This window comes from Yamadazyma tenuis, chromosome 7, assembly GCF_029203305.1.
Source record: "Yamadazyma tenuis chromosome 7, complete sequence".
NCBI classification, from domain to species: Eukaryota; Fungi; Ascomycota; class Pichiomycetes; order Serinales; family Debaryomycetaceae; genus Yamadazyma; species Yamadazyma tenuis.
This window is the reverse complement of record NC_089467.1, coordinates 243,475-264,647: the sequence shown is the minus strand read 5'-3', so window position 1 is coordinate 264,647 and position 21,173 is coordinate 243,475. Positions and strand designations below refer to the sequence as shown.

At 46.5% G+C, this 21,173-nt stretch overlaps 13 protein-coding genes across 13 annotated transcripts; 6 read left to right on the top strand and 7 right to left on the bottom strand. All coding sequences in view use genetic code 12, as the record gives it.

Annotated features, from left to right (window-relative positions):
* Window positions 1–42: 42 nt before the first annotated feature.
* MRM2_2 (2' O-ribose methyltransferase) lies at window positions 43–876 on the bottom strand (the record flags this gene model as incomplete). The annotated part of the gene is made up of 1 exon (XM_006685319.2): window positions 43–876. One exon carries the CDS (start codon window positions 874–876, stop codon window positions 43–45), a length of 834 nt encoding a protein of 277 aa, XP_006685382.2.
* A 407-nt stretch (window positions 877–1,283) lies between these two features.
* RPL10A (60S ribosomal protein uL1) lies at window positions 1,284–1,937 on the top strand (the record flags this gene model as incomplete). Its single annotated transcript, XM_006685318.2, has 1 exon — window positions 1,284–1,937. The coding sequence occupies one exon, from the start codon at window positions 1,284–1,286 to the stop codon at window positions 1,935–1,937; it is 654 nt and encodes a 217-aa protein (XP_006685381.1).
* Window positions 1,938–3,869: 1,932 nt separating this feature from the next.
* Window positions 3,870–5,828, bottom strand: PSN45_004891 (uncharacterized protein; the record flags this gene model as incomplete). Its single annotated transcript, XM_006685315.1, has 1 exon — window positions 3,870–5,828. One exon carries the CDS (start codon window positions 5,826–5,828, stop codon window positions 3,870–3,872), a length of 1,959 nt encoding a protein of 652 aa, XP_006685378.1.
* A 175-nt stretch (window positions 5,829–6,003) lies between these two features.
* SAR1 (COPII coat GTPase) lies at window positions 6,004–6,672 on the bottom strand (the record flags this gene model as incomplete). The annotated part of the gene is made up of 2 exons (XM_006685775.1): window positions 6,004–6,557; window positions 6,654–6,672. The coding sequence occupies 2 exons, from the start codon at window positions 6,670–6,672 to the stop codon at window positions 6,004–6,006; spliced, it is 573 nt and encodes a 190-aa protein (XP_006685838.1).
* A 133-nt stretch (window positions 6,673–6,805) lies between these two features.
* On the bottom strand, window positions 6,806–8,314 carry PSN45_004889 (uncharacterized protein; the record flags this gene model as incomplete). The annotated part of the gene is made up of 1 exon (XM_006685314.2): window positions 6,806–8,314. The coding sequence occupies one exon, from the start codon at window positions 8,312–8,314 to the stop codon at window positions 6,806–6,808; it is 1,509 nt and encodes a 502-aa protein (XP_006685377.1).
* A 606-nt stretch (window positions 8,315–8,920) lies between these two features.
* On the top strand, window positions 8,921–10,216 carry PSN45_004888 (NAD-binding dehydrogenase/oxidoreductase; the record flags this gene model as incomplete). Its single annotated transcript, XM_066158395.1, has 1 exon — window positions 8,921–10,216. One exon carries the CDS (start codon window positions 8,921–8,923, stop codon window positions 10,214–10,216), a length of 1,296 nt encoding a protein of 431 aa, XP_066014492.1.
* A 53-nt stretch (window positions 10,217–10,269) lies between these two features.
* Window positions 10,270–11,127, bottom strand: AYR1_6 (NADPH-dependent 1-acyl dihydroxyacetone phosphate reductase; the record flags this gene model as incomplete). Its single annotated transcript, XM_006685773.1, has 1 exon — window positions 10,270–11,127. One exon carries the CDS (start codon window positions 11,125–11,127, stop codon window positions 10,270–10,272), a length of 858 nt encoding a protein of 285 aa, XP_006685836.1.
* Window positions 11,128–11,283: 156 nt separating this feature from the next.
* On the bottom strand, window positions 11,284–11,667 carry PSN45_004886 (uncharacterized protein; the record flags this gene model as incomplete). Its single annotated transcript, XM_066158394.1, has 1 exon — window positions 11,284–11,667. The coding sequence occupies one exon, from the start codon at window positions 11,665–11,667 to the stop codon at window positions 11,284–11,286; it is 384 nt and encodes a 127-aa protein (XP_066014491.1).
* Window positions 11,668–12,980: 1,313 nt separating this feature from the next.
* Window positions 12,981–13,745, top strand: mug86_3 (Meiotically up-regulated protein 86 protein; the record flags this gene model as incomplete). The annotated part of the gene is made up of 1 exon (XM_006685311.1): window positions 12,981–13,745. One exon carries the CDS (start codon window positions 12,981–12,983, stop codon window positions 13,743–13,745), a length of 765 nt encoding a protein of 254 aa, XP_006685374.1.
* Window positions 13,746–13,916: 171 nt separating this feature from the next.
* PSN45_004884 (thioredoxin superfamily protein) lies at window positions 13,917–15,020 on the top strand (the record flags this gene model as incomplete). Its single annotated transcript, XM_006685771.2, has 1 exon — window positions 13,917–15,020. The coding sequence occupies one exon, from the start codon at window positions 13,917–13,919 to the stop codon at window positions 15,018–15,020; it is 1,104 nt and encodes a 367-aa protein (XP_006685834.2).
* A 12-nt stretch (window positions 15,021–15,032) lies between these two features.
* Window positions 15,033–15,895, bottom strand: PSN45_004883 (uncharacterized protein; the record flags this gene model as incomplete). The annotated part of the gene is given in 2 exon segments (XM_066158393.1): window positions 15,033–15,046; window positions 15,058–15,895. 2 exon segments carry the CDS (start codon window positions 15,893–15,895, stop codon window positions 15,033–15,035), a joined length of 852 nt encoding a protein of 283 aa, XP_066014490.1.
* Window positions 15,896–16,999: 1,104 nt separating this feature from the next.
* MSS4 (Phosphatidylinositol-4-phosphate 5-kinase) lies at window positions 17,000–18,859 on the top strand (the record flags this gene model as incomplete). Its single annotated transcript, XM_006685308.2, has 1 exon — window positions 17,000–18,859. The coding sequence occupies one exon, from the start codon at window positions 17,000–17,002 to the stop codon at window positions 18,857–18,859; it is 1,860 nt and encodes a 619-aa protein (XP_006685371.2).
* A 602-nt stretch (window positions 18,860–19,461) lies between these two features.
* Window positions 19,462–20,295, top strand: PSN45_004881 (NAD(P)-dependent dehydrogenase; the record flags this gene model as incomplete). The annotated part of the gene is made up of 1 exon (XM_006685307.2): window positions 19,462–20,295. The coding sequence occupies one exon, from the start codon at window positions 19,462–19,464 to the stop codon at window positions 20,293–20,295; it is 834 nt and encodes a 277-aa protein (XP_006685370.1).
* Between the last annotated feature and the right edge of the window lie 878 nt (window positions 20,296–21,173).

Sequence of the window (21,173 nt, the reverse complement as noted above, 5' to 3'; positions counted from 1 at the left end):
TAAAATATATTGTTACACTAATATACAACATTGAACCGTTAGTTACTTTGTAAATATAACTGATTTGTCAATTGCATCCTCTTTTTTATCCAAGCATATGAAGAATATTTCGTCCTCTGTTCCGGGTTGACGTTCTTCAACTCGAGAAAATACCCTCTCAAGTCTTTGAGAAAGAACCTCCAACTCAGGGTCTTCAAGATCCACTGAAGCCATTCTAATAACAAGGTTCCCATGTTGCTTCAAAAGCTCACAACTAAGTAAAAGACTAACATCAGCCATGTCGATTGAGCTCTTCTGTTTATTGAAAACAGGCTCATTCAACCCTGGGTTGTTAGCAAGCCGCATGTGTGGTTTGGTTTGGGTATTGTGGTAGAACCCTTTATCTTGTATGAAAGGTAAAGACAAATCGCTAAGAATAAGGTCGGGTTTATAGTGCCAGCCTGGGCCTTCATTTGCAGATATACGCAATTCTCGAAGACCTGTTTCCAACTTCTCTAGCTCTTCATCAATACGTGAGTCGGTTTGTTCGTTGACAAAGTACGAGTTTTGAGAATCTGTTTCTGGTTCTATAAGCTTTTCTCTCAAAGCAAGCTCTTTAAAGTGGTCGATTATTTGTTTATGGGCGGCTTTAGAAAACACGTTTCCCTGCATTGAGGATGTGTAGGGCGGAGGGGGACTCATTAGGATATCAAATCCTAGAAAGTGGCATCTGGAGTTAATTTGGTCTTCTGGTAAACCATGCACTTCACACATTTTGAGCTTAGAAAACTCCAACCAATTTCCTGGTACGTACCCCAAATCCAAGATCTTGGTCACATGGCGATTGAAGATTTGGAATTCTTCGTTGATGTGGTAGAGTTTACTTTGTGATCTCATGTTGACTTGGTAGATTTTGTCTTGCCTAGTGAGACGACTAGAATCGGGTTTTTTGAGCTTCCCATCCATTTCCGACGCCCTTGCCGATAATGAGGTTGAGATATGTAGGTTGCTGCTTAAGAATAGCCAACCCGATACCCCGGTTCGTTTAGGCCAATACCTAGCTAGCATCTCTAGTTATCTAGCCTCAAGACGCGATTGCGAAAAACTATGGTGAATGGGGCTCGCGCCCCTCACGTCACCTGACCGAAATTATACCTGTCTCAGAGAATATTTTCGCACTCGCGCCACGACCCTCGCACTGGCTCTGCTCCCCCAAAAGTTTGTGAAAAATTTACATACCAACTCATCCTCGTCGAATCAGTTAATTTACCAAATACTTTTTTGGGAGACGAATACCTAGCAAGATGTCTAAGCTTACTACTACTCACGTTCGTGAAAACGTCCAGAAGTTGTTGCAGAACTCTACTGAGACCAAGAAGAGAAACTTTTTGGAAACCGTTGAATTGCAAGTCGGTTTGAAGAACTACGATCCTCAAAGAGACAAGCGTTTCTCTGGTACTTTGAAGTTGCCTGTTGTCCCAAGACCAAACATGACCATCTGTATCTTTGGTGACGCCTTTGATGTTGACAGAGCCAAGTCTATTGGTGTTGATGCCATGTCTGTTGATGACTTGAAGAAGTTGAACAAGAACAAGAAGTTGATCAAGAAGTTGGCCAAGAAGTACAACGCTTTCGTTGCTTCCGAAGTTTTGATCAAGCAAGTTCCAAGATTATTGGGACCTCAATTGTCCAAGGCTGGTAAGTTCCCAACTCCAGTTTCTCACTCCGATGACTTGTACCACAAGGTTCAAGACGTTAAGTCCACCATCAAGTTCCAGTTGAAGAAGGTTTTGTGTTTGGCTGTTGCCGTTGGTCACGTTGAAATGACCGAAGACGACTTGGTTAACCAAATCTTGATGTCCACCAACTTTTTGGTTTCTTTGTTGAAGAAGCACTGGCAAAACGTTGGATCTTTGGTTATTAAATCCACCATGGGTCCATCTTTCAGATTGTACTAGATCTATAGTAATATAATAATTGCGTCTGAGTGAAGTAGAGTAGTGAAATTCGCAGAAAACAGTTGTTGGAACAAGCTCATCTTGTAAGATTCTAAGTGTATAGAGAGCAGAGCCCAGAGTAGAAACTGGTAATAGCCGTCTGTTGAATATTATTACATAAATCGTTTGTGTGTCTAGTTCTGCCTCAGGTGGATGTATGTGACATTTGTCACCTTTTAACTGTGCTTTTAATGCAAATAAGATGCAAGCAACATAAGCAACCGCATAAGCATCAGCACATCCATGTCGCCCTGTTCATACCCGCTGCCCGAACCAGTTCTGGCTGGGCCTCCCGTGTTAATCATCCGCCGGTTTCGTTGTAGTCTCTCGAGTTCTGCGATGAGCTGATTGACTGCGAGAAGCATTGAAATGGCCGTCACCATCGTCGTAAAGTTCACCTCCAGGTAGTTGAACACCTGTATATCCTGTGTATGTATATTGCTGCTGTCCGTGCTCATTCTGGGTGTTATTTGGCCAAGTTGTAGAAGAAAGGTATATATGTATTTTATGCTGGAGGCAAACTGATGGCAAAAGAGACAAAACCAAAATACCAGCAGAAAGAGAAATTGGCCAGGTGCACGAACAAAAGCACTTAAATCCCCAATAATGTAACGTTACATTTCCCCTCAAAAAAGATGCAAAATCTAAACCATGTTTGTACATTGATGAAACGAAACTATAGAAATTGATGACACGTGAATGTCCTATAATAGTCCACGGCGCTATAAGTGTGCGTATAAACTCGGAAAACCCCCCTTTACCGCCTCATTTCATGTGTACAATTTTTTCCGGGGTTTGTAAACGAGGCCATCGGGAATTTTCAGGCAGCCACCAACCCGATCAAAAATCCAATCACGAGGGTTACAAACCCAAGATATACTTTTGGTACGGCTATAGACTCCAGTGCAATTGTTGAAGTAGTGTGCTGGGAACTGTAGGAGGTTGATGAGATGGTGTTGAGGGTAGTGGAGGAAGATGTAAAGGTTTTCTTTCCTTCATTGATGCCTTGGTTGCCTTCTTGGCCTACTTGAGGCGCGAGTTTGACGTGAATTTCTGCAGCCGCGGCAACAGCTGATAGAAACAAGATGAATATGGGAAGGGAAAGTGAAAGTCTCATGGTTGATGGGGGAGATTTGGTGGTGATGGTTGAGTTTATATACTCGTAGGCAACTCATGAAGCTACAAGACAACACCGGAGAAAATAGGAGCCATAGGAATGGTATGCCATTCAAGTGTACATTTCGGGGGAAAGTACCCCAGTGTGAGCTTTTTCCAGAAGAAAAGGTCCACAACAAAAAGCCGTAGTTTCAGATTAGGCAGTTGTGATCACGGTTTTCTGGATATTATTCATGCTTGTGGTGTTATTGGAGCAGTTCTCTCCTGTACACATGTGGTGGTGTGTATTCGGGTTTTATTGGCAATTAAAGGAGAATACAATGGAGTCAGAAGTCGAGAACTGGCAAAATCCCGGGCACAAAAATAATAGGGGTCTAGACTCAAAGAAGGGGTTTAGGGAACCCCGGTGAACGGTTAAGGGCTTGGGTGTGCTTAGTTGCATTGGATGTGCAACTGGGTGCAAATGGTGGTAGATCTTGTGTGGGTGCAAAATGCAATCCAGTTTGTCACGTGACTATAAACCAGAAGTGCGCGGCTTGTTGCAATCGGAACACATTAAACCACTCCAAAGACTACTAGTTTACGCTCATGTCTTCTACTTGTTAAGCTCCAGTGGGAAGCAATTGGAGATCATGCACAGCTGTGGCTATCGTCTATCGTAATAAGCAAAATGCGATTCCTTCCTTGAACGCAGTTATTGTATATAGAAGACCTCGTCCAGAGCTGACTGGCACGTCTTAACGATGCGAGTATATTACTAATGTACATATAAAGCCTCTAATAATTCACTACCCTGACCTTCTTGGCTGACTTCTTGTTCTTCTTATTGTGCTTCTTACTACTCGAAGTCTCCTGCAAATGGAAAGGCTTGTTCACATTGCCCCTGACGTCTTCCATGCCGAAAAATTCCTTATCCAACTCATCTCCAGCACTTTCCAACTTGGCCTGCTTACCACCATAGAAGAGGGTTTTGGCAGACTCTGCCTGTGGTTTTGTGGGTTCTTTGGTTTCACCAATGTGCATCGAGAAGTTCAATTTCGACAAGTCTTTGGCCAACTCAAACTCACTCAAGTGAATGTTCTTATCCTTAGCTGCGTGCTCGATCTGGGCTCTTCTGTTTTCAGGTAACGTAGAAAGACTATAAAGGTCCATGTTGAACCTTCTTTGTTCATCAAGCGTCGAGAGGGTCAAGTCTCCATTGTCTAAAAACCGAGGAGGAGGATCCACAAACAAAAGTTTCCCATTGATATAGTCCTTTAAGATGTACCTTGCAGCTCTGGGTTCATCAGCACTTCCAAACCCTTGAGTCATATACCCTCTGGATCTGGCGTATGCGTTCAACAACTCACTGGCAACAGGGTATTCTCCGTTACCACCATCCTCCACTTTTTTGATTTCAATGTGAATCCCGTATAAGGCTTCCAAATAGAACTTGGGGATTCTCTGACACACCAATGACACGGGGGGAATGTGCTCTCTTAACTGGTCGATGGGTAACACCCCATTACACACCAATTCTCCGTTTGTGTATGCGAAGTTAGGGAAAACCAACCCAGGACAATCACACAACAAGATCTTGGGCGACAAGTGGATGGTTTGGAAATGCTTGGTTTTACCAGGAGTTGCCGATACCGACACCATCTTGGAACCAACCAACGCATTGATGGTCGACGACTTACCGACGTTGGGATACCCCACCAATCCTATTTGAAGCTTTCTGTCAGGGAATTCTGGATCAAATTCGAAATGGGGCGACTCGGATATGAACAACTCTTCTAACTCTTCAATTTTCAAGATTTTGACTTTTTCAGCAAGCTCTTTGTCCAAGTCCAAGTGGCTGTGATTCTCATCCTCGTGATCTTCTTCTTCCTCTATGCGCTGGTCCAACTGCTCGTTCTGTTTTTCTAATTGTTCATTAGCATTAGCAGCTGAGAAAAACACAAAGTTGATATTTTTCTGGATGAAAAACCGGGCCCATTCAACACGTTGTTCTACTGTCAACAAGTCTGCCTTGTTCACCAACAACAAGTTGTTCTTGGGGAGATTGTGTTCGGGGTCACTCAAGCCGTTGACATAGTTAACCAAGTCCACCGACCGGAAAAAAAGCGGGTTTCTTGCATCCACAATTTGTACCACCAAGTCACACCGCTCCACCACACGCCACAACTGCCGCCAAACTTCCAAGTTCCTCTCGAACGGCGTGAGAATCAAATCGTTGTTTTCAGTCAATTTGGCCAAGTCTCTTCTCCACTCTAAAAATGACAAGTTTTCTTGTCTTTCAATTTCGAGTTTCAGCTGCTCTTTGCTCCATTTGGGTCTTCGGGGGATCGTCAACTTGTTCTCAAAAATCTGGTGCTTTATACGAATTTGTTCCATTTCCTCCGGGGTAAGTAGACCATTCTGATTGACAATAGAGGTATTTCCAACCTTGATGATCTTGATCTGGTTGCCTTTGTCGGCGGTGAAATCGGTGTCAGCTAACTGTGCAGTGTTCAAGAACTCATCAAGGGAGTTTTCTTGTGTCACAGACCGCAATTTTACCCAGTCAGCTTCTCTTTTGTCTGTGGTGAATCTCAACTCCCCGTCTGGTAAAATCTGGACTTCGTTCTCCATCCGCCGTTGGTTGGCGATGGTCCGGCCCAACCCGATGGTGTTTTTGTGCTTACGTTGGATGGGCTTGGGACCCTTGGGTGCCTTCCACTTCTTTTGTTCCGGGTGCAACTGTCCTTTATTCATGGTGTATGATTAGTGAGAAGCTCTTCTCGCAGCAGAAAAAATTGCAATCGCGGTGATGTCGCAAGGCAAGGGTGATGGACGTTCACGACATGCGACATGACTTTCTTTAATTACGCTTACATTATTCAACTACAGATTATATGGTATGTATCGACTTGCAGTGTACGAGAACGCCTTAAATATACTGGGACAACCACTTGAATCCTTCTCCGTATCCCAGTCTCATCACCACTGAGCACATGTAAACTTCAATTGGTCTTTGGCCTTCAGGTAATTTTCCACCTTCTTTACCAGTAGTGCTGAACAATCCCAAAGCACTCTTCAACTCCATTTCGGGGCAAGCACTATGTGAGTCGATCTTGTTACCCAAAACCAAAAATGGAACATCTTTCAACTCTTCAATTTTGAACAAAGATTCCAATTCAGATCTAGACTCAGCAAATCTCTCAGGGTCCGCTGCATCAACCAAAAACACAATTCCGTTAACTTCAGGGAAATAATCCTTCCACAATCTTCTGGCTTGTTGATGACCACCCAAATCAAAGGTGGTAAATCTGACGGTACCAATGGCCAATTCTTCGGAAGTAGGATGCAAGGTAGGCTGCAAAGTGGCCAATCTATCATTCTTCAACATGTGCAATAAGGTGGTTTTCCCGGCATTATCCAATCCTAAAAACAACAATTTGGCATGCTTGTTCCACAAACCTAAGGACGATAAAACATCCTGAACTAGAGATACGTTAGTACCAGAATCGCAGACTGGTCACAGACACCACCTTTACACAAAAGCGGTTATCATGTGTTGGCACTTTGGGGAATACATACACCATTCAAAGATCCACATTATATGTTTAACTGGTTTGACGTGTTGATTGAAAGCTGAAGAATCGACGCTCCTTGTGACAGTGCGAGCAAAAACGTATGAGTTTGGTAGAGACACGTGATTTTGGATATTCCATTTAGCTATAGAGACGTATTTATTTTTTTGCCTGGACAAGCACCCCACGCTTGAGTTTGGATACGGCCCCTACCAGCAATGGAGGTGGACTCTGTGGATCCATGTTGACAAATTCTCTGTACGTTTGTGCTAACCGAATAATTATGTAACCCGCTTCTGTGAGGGCCAACTGCTGGCCGAGGCACACACGAGGACCACCAAGAAACGGGACAAACGCCCACCCCGGACGTATATTTTCCCACCTTTCTGGTATGAAGTCTGTGGCGTTTGGACCGTAGAACTTTTCCATCCGGTGGAGAGCAAATATCCGCAACACCACGTTTGTGGCCTTCGGCACAAATATTGGTTGCAAACCGTCAGCACCACCCCCATGAGGTAAAACCGTGTTCTTTTTCGCCTGTCGAACCGTCGTACTAACTGGAGGATGAAGTCTGAGAGTCTCATTAAGACAAAACTTGAGGTACTGGCACTTTTTGATTGACTCAAACGTGATGAGATCCAAGTTAGAGCCGTCACCAAACTGTTCGTGTACAATCAGAGACAATTTTCTCCAGATTTCGGGGTTCCGGGAGAGCTCAAATATGGCAAACGTCATCAATGACGACGTGGTTCCACGGCCTGCCAACATTATACTCAAGATCTCATCTTGGAGAAATTTGGGTTCTCTTGACGTCTTCGCAAGGTCGTACAAAAAGGTGCTTTCACCAGTCAGCTTGTTTTCAAGGTCTTGTTTCGAAAGACTCAACGCCTTCTGGACGTAAAACTGTGTGAATTTTTTGATTTCACTGACGGCCTGTTTTCGGGCCGGAGGGTTGACTAGCCAGCAGTATTTCCCAAGAAGAAAACGAAACCTGTTGTACTTCTGAAGCGTGATAAAACATTCATCAAATCCGTCATTTTTGAGGGTCCCATCCACCATATCCAAACTTCCGATAGACCCTCCAAAAAGTAGCTCACTGCTAGCATCCCACGCAAGTCGGGACAAAAGTGGTTGTACATCGACGGTCTGGCCCATACACCGGTCAAGGGCATCTGTGAACTTCTTGAAGTGCGGTTCCAACTGGGCCACGTGACTAATTTCGCTCTTGCCAAACAGTGGCCGGATCGTTTCACGCGAATGCTTCCACTGCTTGCCCTCGACCGTGAATATTCCTTGTCCAAGGACGTCTTTGAAAAGAGCGGATCGCACACCAATACTGAATTCATCCACCTGTGAGGCCATCATGGCCTTTGCATTCTCTGGGTTGGCTGTCACGATGGCGTACTGACCCAAAACCATTGTTTCGTAGGTGCTGAGGCCGAGTTTATTCAATTGGTTGGACTCTTCGTAAAGCGAATAGCCTCCTTTGAGGCTCATAAGGATTCTCTTCACATCTCCAAACCCAAAGAAGTTGTAGCAGAAGTTGGTGTTGAGTCTAGATATAGGCTCGCATCCCCATCTTTGTGCCAAGTAGTCCTGGTACAAATGGCGTACCACATAAAAAATTATGTAGGTGGTTAACAAGTAGATTCCCACAAACATGCTCATACAAAGACAAAAAATGCCAAAGTGGATACTTTTATACCAGGCTGTGGTGGTGCATAGAGGGAGTGACAGAACGGATTTACGCTGCAAGTCTAGTTGTGCTTTTATGGTTTTCCTTTTTTAGTTAGCTTGCTAGATGGTTGCAAATTGGCATGGAAATACGCTAAAGAAACAGGAATTTGGCAAGGAGCAACAGAGAGATTTAGTGGTGATGATGGTATAGGTGGTGGGTGGTCGAGCTGGGAGTTGCGATGGCTAAGTGGTAGATGATAGGGAGTGACAGGATTATGGAGAAGCGCTTACGTAAGCGTCCTCACGAAAATGAGGAGACAGAGATCAAGGCTTGTGCACGACGGCGGGTGGGTTCTGGTTTCCCGAGCGGCTCCGCACGTTTCATGTTTCATTCTTGGCGCCGCACCCCTGAGAATAGCAGCGGGGCGCCGATTAGTGAGGGAGGCACCAGGGTGGCGCGAGAAGTGGCGGTGGCTTCTTATCAGCGCCCACGTTCGTAGCTTATCTCCCAAAAAAACTATAAATCGCGAGGCTTCGTACACATCTTATAATAGCTTATTATTGTGTTGATTCAGGCCCATTACTTCCCAGTAGTATATGACATCTTTCTTTGCCCCCAACACCCACACCCCTGCTTCCTGTTCGTCGTCGTCTCTGTCCCCCTGCCAATCCCCCCGTGATGTCGTCCAAATAATCGTCGTGGGCGCAGGCCTCATTGGCCCTAGACACTGCCAACACGTCTACAACCGCCCAGATTGCAAGCTCGCCGCGTTGATCGATCACTCGGCCAACGGGCCCCAATGCGCCGCCCAGCTCGACACCGCGTTGTTCCGATCGGTGGACCAATACTTGGAATATCTCGAATCTCATGGTTTGCCGTACCCAGATGGGGCCATCATCGCCACTCCGAATCACACCCACGTCGACTTGGGCATGAAGTTAGCGGCCCACGGAATCCATTTGTTGATCGAAAAACCGCTCCACTCCGACCCAGTGGAGTGTAAAAAATTGATTGAGTATTGTTACGCCCAGAATGTCAAGCTCTTAATAGGCCATCACCGAAGGTTTAATCCCTACATCTTGAAAACAAAGAAAAACTTGGACAAGATCGGACGGCCCATCGCCATCCAAGGGACGTGGTGCCTCAAGAAGAATCACGACTACTACCTTGAGAAAAAATGGCGTGTGGACCGGTCGGCTGGTGGAGGTACTTTATTGATCAATTTGGTCCATGATTTGGACTTGTTGTTGTATTTGATGGGCCCGGTGTCGAAGATATATGCCGAACTCTTGGTACCGCAGCGGGAATTCGAGGTGGATGAAGGGGCCATTTTGACGTTGTCTTTCAAGAATGGCTGCAAAGGCACGTTTATCTGCTCTGATAACATCATTTCTCCCTTCAACTTCGAGACCGGCACGGGCGAAAACCCCAATGTGCCACATATGGCGGACTTGAGCGGGTTCTATCGGATCTTTGGCTCTAGAGGCACTTTATCGGTGCCGGACTTGAACCTCTACCACCAGAATTCGTTGAAAACTGCCCAGGTGGCCGTCAGTGACTCCCACCACGGGTCGTGGCTTGAGCCCATCGAGGTCACCAACGTGTCGAACGTGAGTATCGAAGATGACTACAGCGGTGAGGCAGATCCCAGTGAAATCGGCCTTAGAACCCCAACACCTTCACCACCTAATTCAGGTGAATTCATGAAACCTCCTCCCAAGCCATTTGATTTGCAGTTGAATCACTTTATCAACTTAATCACGGGGGCCGAGGTTCGTAGTAGCTGCAGCGGTGAAGATGCCCTCAACGCGTTATTGTGCATCGAGACTGTCTTGAAAAGCATTGACTCGGGTAAGCCTGAATACGTGCCCGATCTCGAGTCGTTCATTTAAACTAAACCCCTAAAAACATCTGTATATTATTGTGTCATGTTCAATGTATGAAATTACTTACTGTATTTCTCTCTCAAGTGCTGCCACAATGAAACCATTCCAAACATTCTTCTAAACACAAAAGTCACCCAGAAACGGGGGAAAAACAGTACCACGTGCAAGATACTGGCCTTGCTACCCCTGTAGTAGTTGATAACACCAATACGGGACCCTTCAAAGTCTGAAACCACCTTTTGAGCATACAATTCAGCAGACATCGGAGCATTTCGTTTGGCCATCTCCCTACGCTTTGAAATAAGCTCCTCAATTCCTTCGGCCGAATACCACGAGTCTTCCGGTAAGGGCCTCTTATCGGCAATATCGGTGTCAACTCCCCCGGTGATGATATTGATGACTTTGACGTCAAAAGGCTCCAACTCAAACGCTAATGTCGAGGCAAACTCGTGAATGGCAGCCTTGGTGCTCGAGTATATGGAAGAAAATGGGAAGGGAAGGAACCCCGACACACTTCCGGTGAATCCAACGGTTCCCCGAGTTTTAATTAAAAACGGAACCAATTCTCTTGTCACTCTCACCTGGCCAAACACATTGACCGCAAAACATTTTTCCATATTTTCGTCTGACACGTCAATGGCTGGGAACGTACAGGACTGGCCGGCGTTGTTGAATAAGTACTGGATCTCCCCGTCGTACTCTTGTTTAATTAACTCCTTTAACAGTTGTACCGATTCGGGTGAGGTGACATCCAATGAAACGGTAATTACCCCAAGTTTTCTCAATTCTTCCATAGCATCCACTCTTCTAGCCCCCGCGATGACAGTATAGCCACGGGAGGCAAATTCTTTGGCGGTGGCAAGGCCAATTCCGGAGGAAGCTCCAGTTACAACGACGGTTTGGTGTTTGGTGGACATTGAATAAAGTTTGAAAGCAGAGTTGCTGGTGATAATGCGAGTGGTGGAAGTGGAGTGTAGTCACGTGATTCGCACCTCCCAGGGTGTTGATGGGTGGAGCAGTTGTTTATTTGCCGTCGGGTATTCTATTTATTAGTCACCAGTAGCTTTGGAACATTAAAGAGGGGAGCTATTGCTCCCATTTTGCACCTCGTCTATGGCCTCAAGAATCTTGTTTTTAAAGAGCTTGTGCATGAAAATAACCGACTTGGCGCCACCTTCGACATGGAGCACCGGAATGTCGTAGCAGTACTTGTCCCACCACTCGGTGTTATCGTGGTGGGTGATGTCAACTATTTCCACTGTCACCGGTGCCATGGTGGCATCTACTGCGTTGTTCATGGTCTGTTTGGCAGTGTGGCAGAGCATACAGTTGTCTTTGGTGAAGAACCGCAATCGCACGGGCGTCGGAGTGGAAGAGACGCACCGCACGTTACCGGCAGCGTACCGAGTGGCCTCCCAGGCCTGTAGGGATAGGCGCGTGCGGGTGAGCAAACTCATGGTGGGTGAAGTGTTGAAAGTGCGATGGTTTCGCGGCACACAATTGGTAGACGATCGGCACCTTCTCTGCGACTACTGAAGCATGCATAATCTAACGGGGTATGGGCGGTCACGGGTCAACTTCGGTGGGTTTATTGGTCAGCTTCCGTGGGTGTATGGGTCAGCTTCCGTGGGTGTATGGGTCAACACCAGCGGGGCCAAGGATCAGCACCGTGGGTGAATGGGTCAGAACTTGTGTACAGAATCTCCCCTTTGTAAATTGTATGCTTTGTTCTGCACTCCGCCAAACGTAGCTTCTGCCGGTCGAATTTCACAAGCTCCACGTCGTATGTAATATAAAACAGAATCAAACAATAACTATTGGTCAGATGCAGGTAATTAATTGATTAGGAAACATTATTTCCTATCTCAAAATTCTCTGCTTAAACCGCATAATGACCTAATTGTCCGATTTAAATTACCTAAGAAACACGACTGATTGTTCTCGGCTAGAGTGGGTGCCTGACAAGATACTACTTAAACCCCCCAATGTTCCATGGATGGAGTTTTTCGCTCATTTCAATGAAAAGATCGAAATTGTCTAAACCCATAGTTAAAGGGAACCATACGTTTTACCAGGGCCATTCCATGACAGTCACGAGTGCCAATGGTGGAGGTGGTGGTGGTAAGACGGGTGCTGACACAAAGAGGCCGTTGAAGTCTATTCCGGAAATAGACCTGAAATATTCAATTTGTCGATAGATATAAGTATAGGGAATAGGTATGGGGTAATGCACATTTGGCAGTCACACGCCACGTAGCCGCCAAACACACAGTGAAGTCAGGACATGCGGTGGAGTCTGGGCGTGCCGTCACCGCCATCTCGCTTACAGTATATGGTGTCGTGTCTCTACCGAGCTCTGTGGTTGCTTCCCGCACGGTCCCGGACGGTTATTCACCGGATCGGTGGGGTTGAATGGTCCTCAAGGGCTAACTTTAATCCGATGGTTGATGATACCCGGCACCCGACCAAATCTATACCGTAAGTCAGGTTCCCTGGAAGAACTTGTACCCGTAACTCAATCACCCGCAACTCTCATTACTGCAAACTCTCTGCCCAAAACCAACCTTTTCACAGTCTCGGAATTTTGCCAAGGACCCCTACTGGCTGAAAATCTGTCGGGCAATAAGCAGCCATACACACCCTGTGACCTAATACAAAAATCGCATCTCACTGGAAAACTAAAGTCCGACTCCCGGAATAATCGTAGATACTTCAACACAAAAATTATTATTCATTCGGATACACAAACCTTATAGTCAGATTTCCGACCATGTCTTCCATCGATAGTGAAATCCATACTCTTCATGATCTTCCGCTCGGAAAAATCACTGTATCCGGACTGTCAGGGGAATTCATTGTAATCGGTAAAAGAAAGTACTACCGGGATGAATTGGTGTCAGCCTTTGGAGGAAGCTTGGTCCCCGGTCTTTCTCCTCCTCCCGCCTACGACTTTGCCAATCCGGTCCCCTTGGGCTTGTGTGCCTTTTCATTTACGACCTTCGTGTTATCCATGTATAATGCAGGAGCCAACGGTGTCCATGTTCTGAATGCCGTCGTTGGTGCTTCATGTTTCTACGGAGGTGCAATCCAATTACTCGCTGGCGTGTGGGATCTCATTCTAGGCAATACTTTTGGAGGAACTGCTTTATGTTCATACGGAGGGTTCTGGTTGTCCTTCTCTGCCATCAACCTTGAAAGTTTTGGTATAATTGCTGCTTACGGTGACGATACCGTCCAGTTGGAAAATGCGTTGGGATTCTACTTTATTGGCTGGACCTTATTTACGTTCATGTTGGTAATGTGTACTGTGAAGTCCACGTTGGCATTTTTCTCGTTGTTTTTCCTGTTGTTTGTGACGTTTTTGCTCTTGTCTATTGGGAAGCTTACGGGAAGTGCTGGGTGCATCACAGGGGCCGGGGTTGTGGGGGTTATCTGTTCATTTATTGGGTGGTACAATGCATTTCTTGGGGTTGCAAACCCACAGAACTCGTACGTGAGGCCCCGGGTGGTGCCATTACCTTGGAGACTTAAGTAGAGGCAGCCGTATGACCGGATTAGAGTCTGTTAGGTTCCGGATTATAGACTGTCTAGTTGGCCCCGGATTTACATGATATATGAATAGAGTTATTCGGGACCCGGCTATTGACTGCAAATATACACAAAATTCGATACTCAGTTTCGCGCACTCATATTTTGTAAGCATCTCATGAGACTCGTCTGGTGGTTTTTAATGGCGGTAGCCCTCGGGCTTGACCGTGTCAATGACTACAACTTTGACAAGGTGGTCCGCAAGTCAGGTGACTGGGTGTTAGTTGATTTCTACGCCGATTGGTGCCGTCACTGTCAGAATCTCATGCCCACCATTGAAAAGTTGGCATCGGCGTATGAGAAGGTTCCCGGTGTAAATGTGGTGAAATTGAACGGTGGGGAACGATCAGGTCGGAAACTGGTCCTTAAATATAATGTGGATGGGTTCCCGGCTCTTGGGCTCTACCACAACGAAGATGATCCTATTTTCTACGAAGGTTCACGAGACTTTGAGTCGATTAATAATTTTATCAAATTGGCCACCGGCGTCAATGAGGTTGACAGCCCTCAAATTGAAGCATCGGTAGGACCTCAGGATATGCTCTCCATCAACGACCACAACATCCGGGAGTTGGTGCTAGACTCCTCGGAACCCACTGTGGTGTTAGTGACGGGTGAATGGTGTCGTCAATGTAAAGAGTTCAAGCCGATTTTCAACCAGGTGGCGACAGAGTTTGAAACCAATCCGGAAGTCAAGTTCGGGGTGGTGGACCTCGATAATAAGCACCATACCACCGATAAACTTAGGGCACAATTCGGAATAGAAACCATTCCGGCTATCTTCTACTTTGATCCTACCCGCGTAGATTCGGACGGGTTAAAGCGACCTGTCAAATACGAGGGTAATCGCAACCTTTCTGAACTCGTGAAATTCATCAACCTGCAACTCCCCGATGCCACGAACTCCATTACCGGAAGAAACTTGACCCTCGAATCACAGATTTCTGCCATCCGGTCCCAGGCCCAGGCGGTTAAGCTTCTCGAGTCTCTCGAGTCTCTCGACCCATCTGATTTCGCAACCAGTTACTATTCCAAGATTTTCCATAAATTAACTTATAAACAACATCTACACGATAAGGCTCCAGATGTTGCCAGTGAAATCACTAGGCTCAGCAACCTCCTTCAAACTTCGGGTCATTTGATCCATCCTCAGAAAAAGAAGCAACTCATCACCCGGTTGAACATTCTTCGGTTCTACCAATCAACCGGTTTGAACTTCTGAATGAGCCTTACGTTATCTACCCACACCTTCCCTCCACCTAGCACACATTCGTCGATGATGGGCTTGACGTTGGTGGGGCCAATGCGGGCCAACCACACCATTTTCCCGCTGCTTTTTAAATATATTAGTACATTGGCCACATACTTGTGGCCGCCAACATGATTAACGTATGCCACCTGAATGCCACCAGGGCGCTCGTCGCCAAAATCTCTGTAGAATCCCAAGTCCCGGGTGTATGTATCGATTTCCTTTTTGATTATGGGTGCCGTGACACCACACCGCTTATCACGCGTCCGGTGGGAGCAGAGAAAGATCCACGACTGGTTGGGATCCACCAGCACCTCAAGGCCTCCGGTTTGGCCCAAGTGGAGTTCCAGTTTGGTGGTAGCCTCAGCCAAGTTGCTCAATATCGGGAGAACGGCGTCGAGATCCGAAGTGTCGACATTCCGGATCCACACAAACTGCGGCAACACTAACAAGTCTCCCTTGGTACCGTCCGTGTATGCGGGGTCATTTTCAAGTCCGGGTGAGCTCAACGAGCACACGTTAACCTTGACATTATGCTTGGGCAACCCACTGATGCGTGAGGCGTTATGGTCGACCCACTTGTTGAATGTTTGGACAAACGGCAATGACGCGTCGTCCAACGCATTGTGCTCCCAGTTGCTTTTGTTGGTGGGTATCAAGATATGTATATCGTATGGTGAAGATGAGTTCCACAATTTGGACGATTCGTCCACCTTGATGGAGGACGGGTATTTGAAGTGACACGTTCCACAGTCTATGGGACACTCACTTTGCTCGAACAGCCTTTCTTCGAGCTCTTGCTGGAAGTTTTTATCTATCGATGGGACAAAGCGCTTGAAAAAACTCATCTTGATATGTGTCTGTGGTGGTAGGTGTATTAGATAACACACGGAGGGTCTATAATATGGGGTTATACGGGAGAATATGCGTTGCAGTCACACCAAGGAATGTCTGAACCAAGAAGGAGTGCTTTGATATAAGTAGGATGGCAAAGGGCCTGTGGATTAGTGATATATTCGCGATGGTTTATGGCTCGGATAGGCGGTCCGCGACCGGGAACTTCACGACGGATGCGGCAACCCATCCACTTGGACATGAGGCCATGACAGTGCAAGTCCGTCATGATATGTGGGGGTAGACCTATCAGGTACCTGAACTTTACCTGTCATGATACTACGGCAGTCACCTCTACTAACAGGGGTGAGGTGCCCGGAGTTAGCGGTTTGCTCGCCATAACCTCTTCGGCCCTCATCGCATAATTTGCAGCTTTCGGATGAGCTTTAGATGCTGACCCCTACACCCATAGATTATATTAGCTTTGTTCTACGCGTGGTAATACGTGATTCGATATTTACATAGTTGGATGGTCTGACCCATACACCTACTTCTTATCCAATATGTGACTGAGCCAGCTCATACATAGCCGTGTGAGTAATTGAATACCCGTGTAGTTAAAGTATATAGTGCTCAATCAATGGCCGGAATTGACATACCCGGCTTCATCAGGGGATGGAATACACAAAGGTAATAAAGTCTTTAAAGGCAATAAAGACGATTAAGGCAATACAAATTGGTCTAGACGATAAACAGTACAGATACACCTTGCCTTCTAACCTCAAAATCTAGACCCAGGTTCACACCCACATAACCCTGTTCTTCCAACCATCATCTTCCCAAATGTCGCCCCATCCACTCTTCTCTTTTCTCTCCTTCCACCCGCTGCCGCCGTTTCGCCTATGAGTCTCATCTGATGTCCGCGCACCAACACAATGCCACAAATTTCACAAACAAAAATCTAGTCGAAAACTTAAGGAGCATCTTGGCGAACAGGTCAACCCCCAACACCCACCGTATCGAAGCCCAAATCCATACCAAACGGGATCCATACATACGCATACAAATCTCCAACTCATTTCACCCTGTTCGAATCCGTCTCCAGGCAACCGAATGCCATGATTGAACTCCAAAGCTTCAGGGCAGAGATAGTAGGACAGAACCCTGATTCCAGTTGTTCCATCCAGCCGCCCAAAAAGCATTCTATATCTTCCTCAGATGTAAATATACTGCCATCGACGCCCAGTTCACTCAAACACTTGAACATCGACGTTCTAAGTAATGATACGTCTCCGTCTTCCGCTAACGACCAAATTACAAACAACTCCAATCACTCCATCACGAAATCGTCCCATTTGTACGAGATAGATCCCCACCACAAAGTGGCAAACACCCACGAAGGAGCCGATGAGTCCCAGCTAGACGCCAATCCTGGTTCTGAAACCGATAAAATCATAGAGCTCCAGTCCGCGAGCAAGTATAGACCAGGAAACGGACCACACCATGGGTCAGGTGGGCCCGACTTTCTCAGGCGCCACACCACCAATGACATATTCAATTACAAGTTGGACAACCAGTCGATTAGCTCCACAAATACGTTTATGACCAAGTTCAAAAAGAGACAGAGTTTTGATAACAACCTCATTGTCACCAATACCGGCACCCAAATGGCTCGCGCCAGCGTGGACTCTGTCAACACGGAGGTGAGTCGCATGCGAGGGTCCATTTTGGTCAAACGGAACTTGACCTTGAAAAAACTCCAGAACAAGCAGAAGTTCTATGACGACGATAAGGTGTTGATCGGGAACAAAATCAGTGAGGGTCACGAGAACTTCGTTATGGCTTATAACATGCTTACGGGCATCCGAGTGGCTGTGTCACGTTGCTCTGGTGTCATGAAAAAAATATCGGACAGCGACTTCAAATCATACACGAAGTTGACGTTTAACACTGACGGAAGCGAGATGACGCCGTCTTCAAAGTATGACTTCAAATTTAAGGACTACTGTCCTGAAGTATTCAGGGACTTGAGAAGTACCTTTGGATTGGACCAAGCGGATTATTTAATCAGTATTACTGGCAAATATATCCTTTCAGAATTGGGTTCACCGGGGAAGAGCGGGTCATTTTTCTACTATTCGAGAGATTTCCGCTTCATCATCAAAACCATACACCACTCAGAGCACAAACAGCTCCGCCGCATCCTCAAGGAATACTACAGCCATGTGAAGTCGAATCCCAATACTTTGATTTCTCAAATATACGGATTACACCGGTTGAAGATGCCTTTACTCAACGGGGTCAAGAGAAAAGTCCATTTTATTGTGATGAACAACCTTTTCCCACCCCACAGAGACATTCACTTGAAGTATGACCTAAAGGGATCAACATGGGGCCGATATACCAAGGCTGAGGATGCAGAAACTAAGCCGTTGAAGGATTTAAACTGGCTCGAAAACCACGAAGCCATAAAGTTCGGCCCCCATAAGCGCAAGGTGTTTATGGACCAACTTCAAAAAGACGTGGAGCTTCTCAAACGTATCAACGTCATGGACTACTCCCTTCTCATGGGAATCCACAATACCAAAAATAAAACCAGCGGGTCCATTACCAAAACCAAGCTCAGCATATTCGACCCCAAATCACACGACATGCACGACGTGATCAAAACTAACCCCCGGTACATCGAGCCCACCGATCTTCCTACGGACGTGTACCCAGGTCGATCGAAATTCATTTTCTACGGTCACGACGGAGGAATTCGTTCCACCAACGTCAACAACGAGCCTGAAAGCGACATCTATTATCTCGGAGTAATTGACTTTTTGACCAGTTACTCTCTCAAAAAGCGGCTCGAGACGTTTTGGAGATCTCTCAGTCACACTCGGGAAACGGTTCTGTCATTGCCTGCCTCGGAGTACGGAGACAGGTTTCTCAAGTTCATCAAGGACGGCATCACCAAGGAGAAGACCGATTAGTTTCAACCCAATGCTACCAAATATCTTGTTGCTAAACTAAGGTATTGGAGATCTGGGTCCCTGCATATGTAGATTGGATATCGAGAATGAAATTTTATTTGCGTGATTACATCACAATGAGATCATAGAGGAACGCTCCCCGGAAAAACTTTTGACCAACTGGGAAACCGTTGGTAGTGCTACAGAAGTCAAATTTTGCATAGGCGAGCCAGGCGATATGAGTGGTGGCAATAATATCGGACATACTCTCTTAGTATGCAAACAGCAAGCAAGATAGCAACCTCTCCTAATGAATGATGTCTATGTCTATCCCTGCACGTCTGATGGTACCCCTGTCCTGAGGATATCGGCGCCGCTTGCAAACCGCAAACGATGATCATGACGGATGCGTGCATGGGGGCAGCGCGACATTTTAGTCCCGCCTGCCACTTTTCTTTTTCTTCCATCAAAAAATTTTCCTCCGAAATTCTTTTTGTTCTGCTTGCAGCCCCCATGTGCAGGCGCTGCTGGATAATCTATATAAACTCAACAGATGACCCATTTCTAAATTTTTTCCACAGTACATTTTAACAGATACAAAAAAAAAACCTTAGCATTAAACAATGGACTTTTCTTACAACAACGTGGTCCCTAGCTTCAGATTGGATGGGAGAGTTGCTATTATCACTGGAGGTTCAGGCGGGTTGGCATCCGTGATCTCTAGAGCCTTATTGGCTCAAGGAGCTGAAATCGCCTTAATTGACATGAACTTGGAAAGAACCACACAGGCCGCCAAGGACGTGGTCCAATGGGGAGAAGAAGAGTTGAAAGGCGCCAGTTTCCCTATCGGACAGGTTACCGCTTGGTCTTGTAACATTGGAGACTATCCCAGTGTGGAAGAAACATTTGCAGCTATCAACGAAAAGCACGGCAAAATCGCAGACTTGTTGATCAACACCGCCGGATACTGTGAAAACTTCCCTGCAGAAGAGTACCCAGCTCAAAATGCCGAAGGAATCATGAAGGTCAATGGCTTGGGAGCATTTTACGTGTCACAAGCGTTCGCCAAACCTTTGATCCAAAACAACTTGGGAGGATCGGTTATTTTGATTGGGTCCATGAGTGGAACCATCGTCAATGACCCTCAACCCCAGTGTATGTATAACATGTCCAAGGCGGGTGTGATCCACTTGGCTAGATCCTTGGCTTGTGAATGGGCCAAATACAATATTAGAGTCAACACCTTGAGTCCTGGGTACATTTTGACGCCATTGACCAGAAACGTCATTAGCGGCCACACCGAGATGAAGGAAGCATGGGAGAGTAAGATCCCCATGAAGAGAATGGCAGAGCCAAAAGAGTTCGTGGGAAGTATTTTGTACTTGGCCAGTGATTCTGCCAGCAGCTACACCACCGGTCACAACTTGGTTGCTGATGGTGGATACGAGTGCTGGTAAACAGAAAAATTGGCATTAGCCAAAACAGTGTTATAGTATACATTGATAATGATAATAAATAATGAAATCAGCGTACTTAGTGGCCAACTGGCCTTCTGTTCCAACATCTGGGAACCACCGTGTACCTGCTGCGGAAACGCTTTCCTTGTCCTCACGATAACTTATCGTGTCCGATTAACTCACCGACAAGAGTCCGGGGTATAAAGTGTTATGGTTTCCTGATCGGGTCACGCCGCACGGTGGGCGTGTCCGTGGGGGAGCAATCTTCGCGACATTGGTCCCGGCGCGGAGACATAGGCCCAAGTCCGAGCCCCTCTATCGATGTGTAGTAAAATGCTCAAAGTACGAGAGAAATGTCTGCTGTCGAGTGCTGCGACTGCATTGTAACTCAATAATCTCACGACACACTGGACACACCACCCCGGGCCTTCGCCGCGCACGACTGCTGTGGGCCTTGCTGATGTCGTACATCCCGTAGTTGACCGGATTGGGAATCACCCGTGTCGCTAGTACCCCATGGTACTTACACATGTGTTGTCCGTACTCACTGGTTTTCATATAAATGAACCGCGGTTGGGGGCAATACGGACATAACCCCCACTTATTAGAGTCCAACTTCCCATCCACTCCTACCAACTTGTGGAATTCGGGTGAGTACATGTCTTCGTACTGGAACTGCAGGTTGTTGGTGACGATCGCAAAATGGGTGTCCACAAGCGGGTTTCCCTCCTCCCCCCCACAAAACTGTTTGGTCCCCCGGAGGTACCGTACCCGGGCTAGGACTGGCATTTCTAGTGCCTGCACTCGCGTGTCTTCAACTTGGATGTCGGCGTAGATGTCGGCTATGGGGTCAAGAAAAATCCCTTGGTATGTCGCCA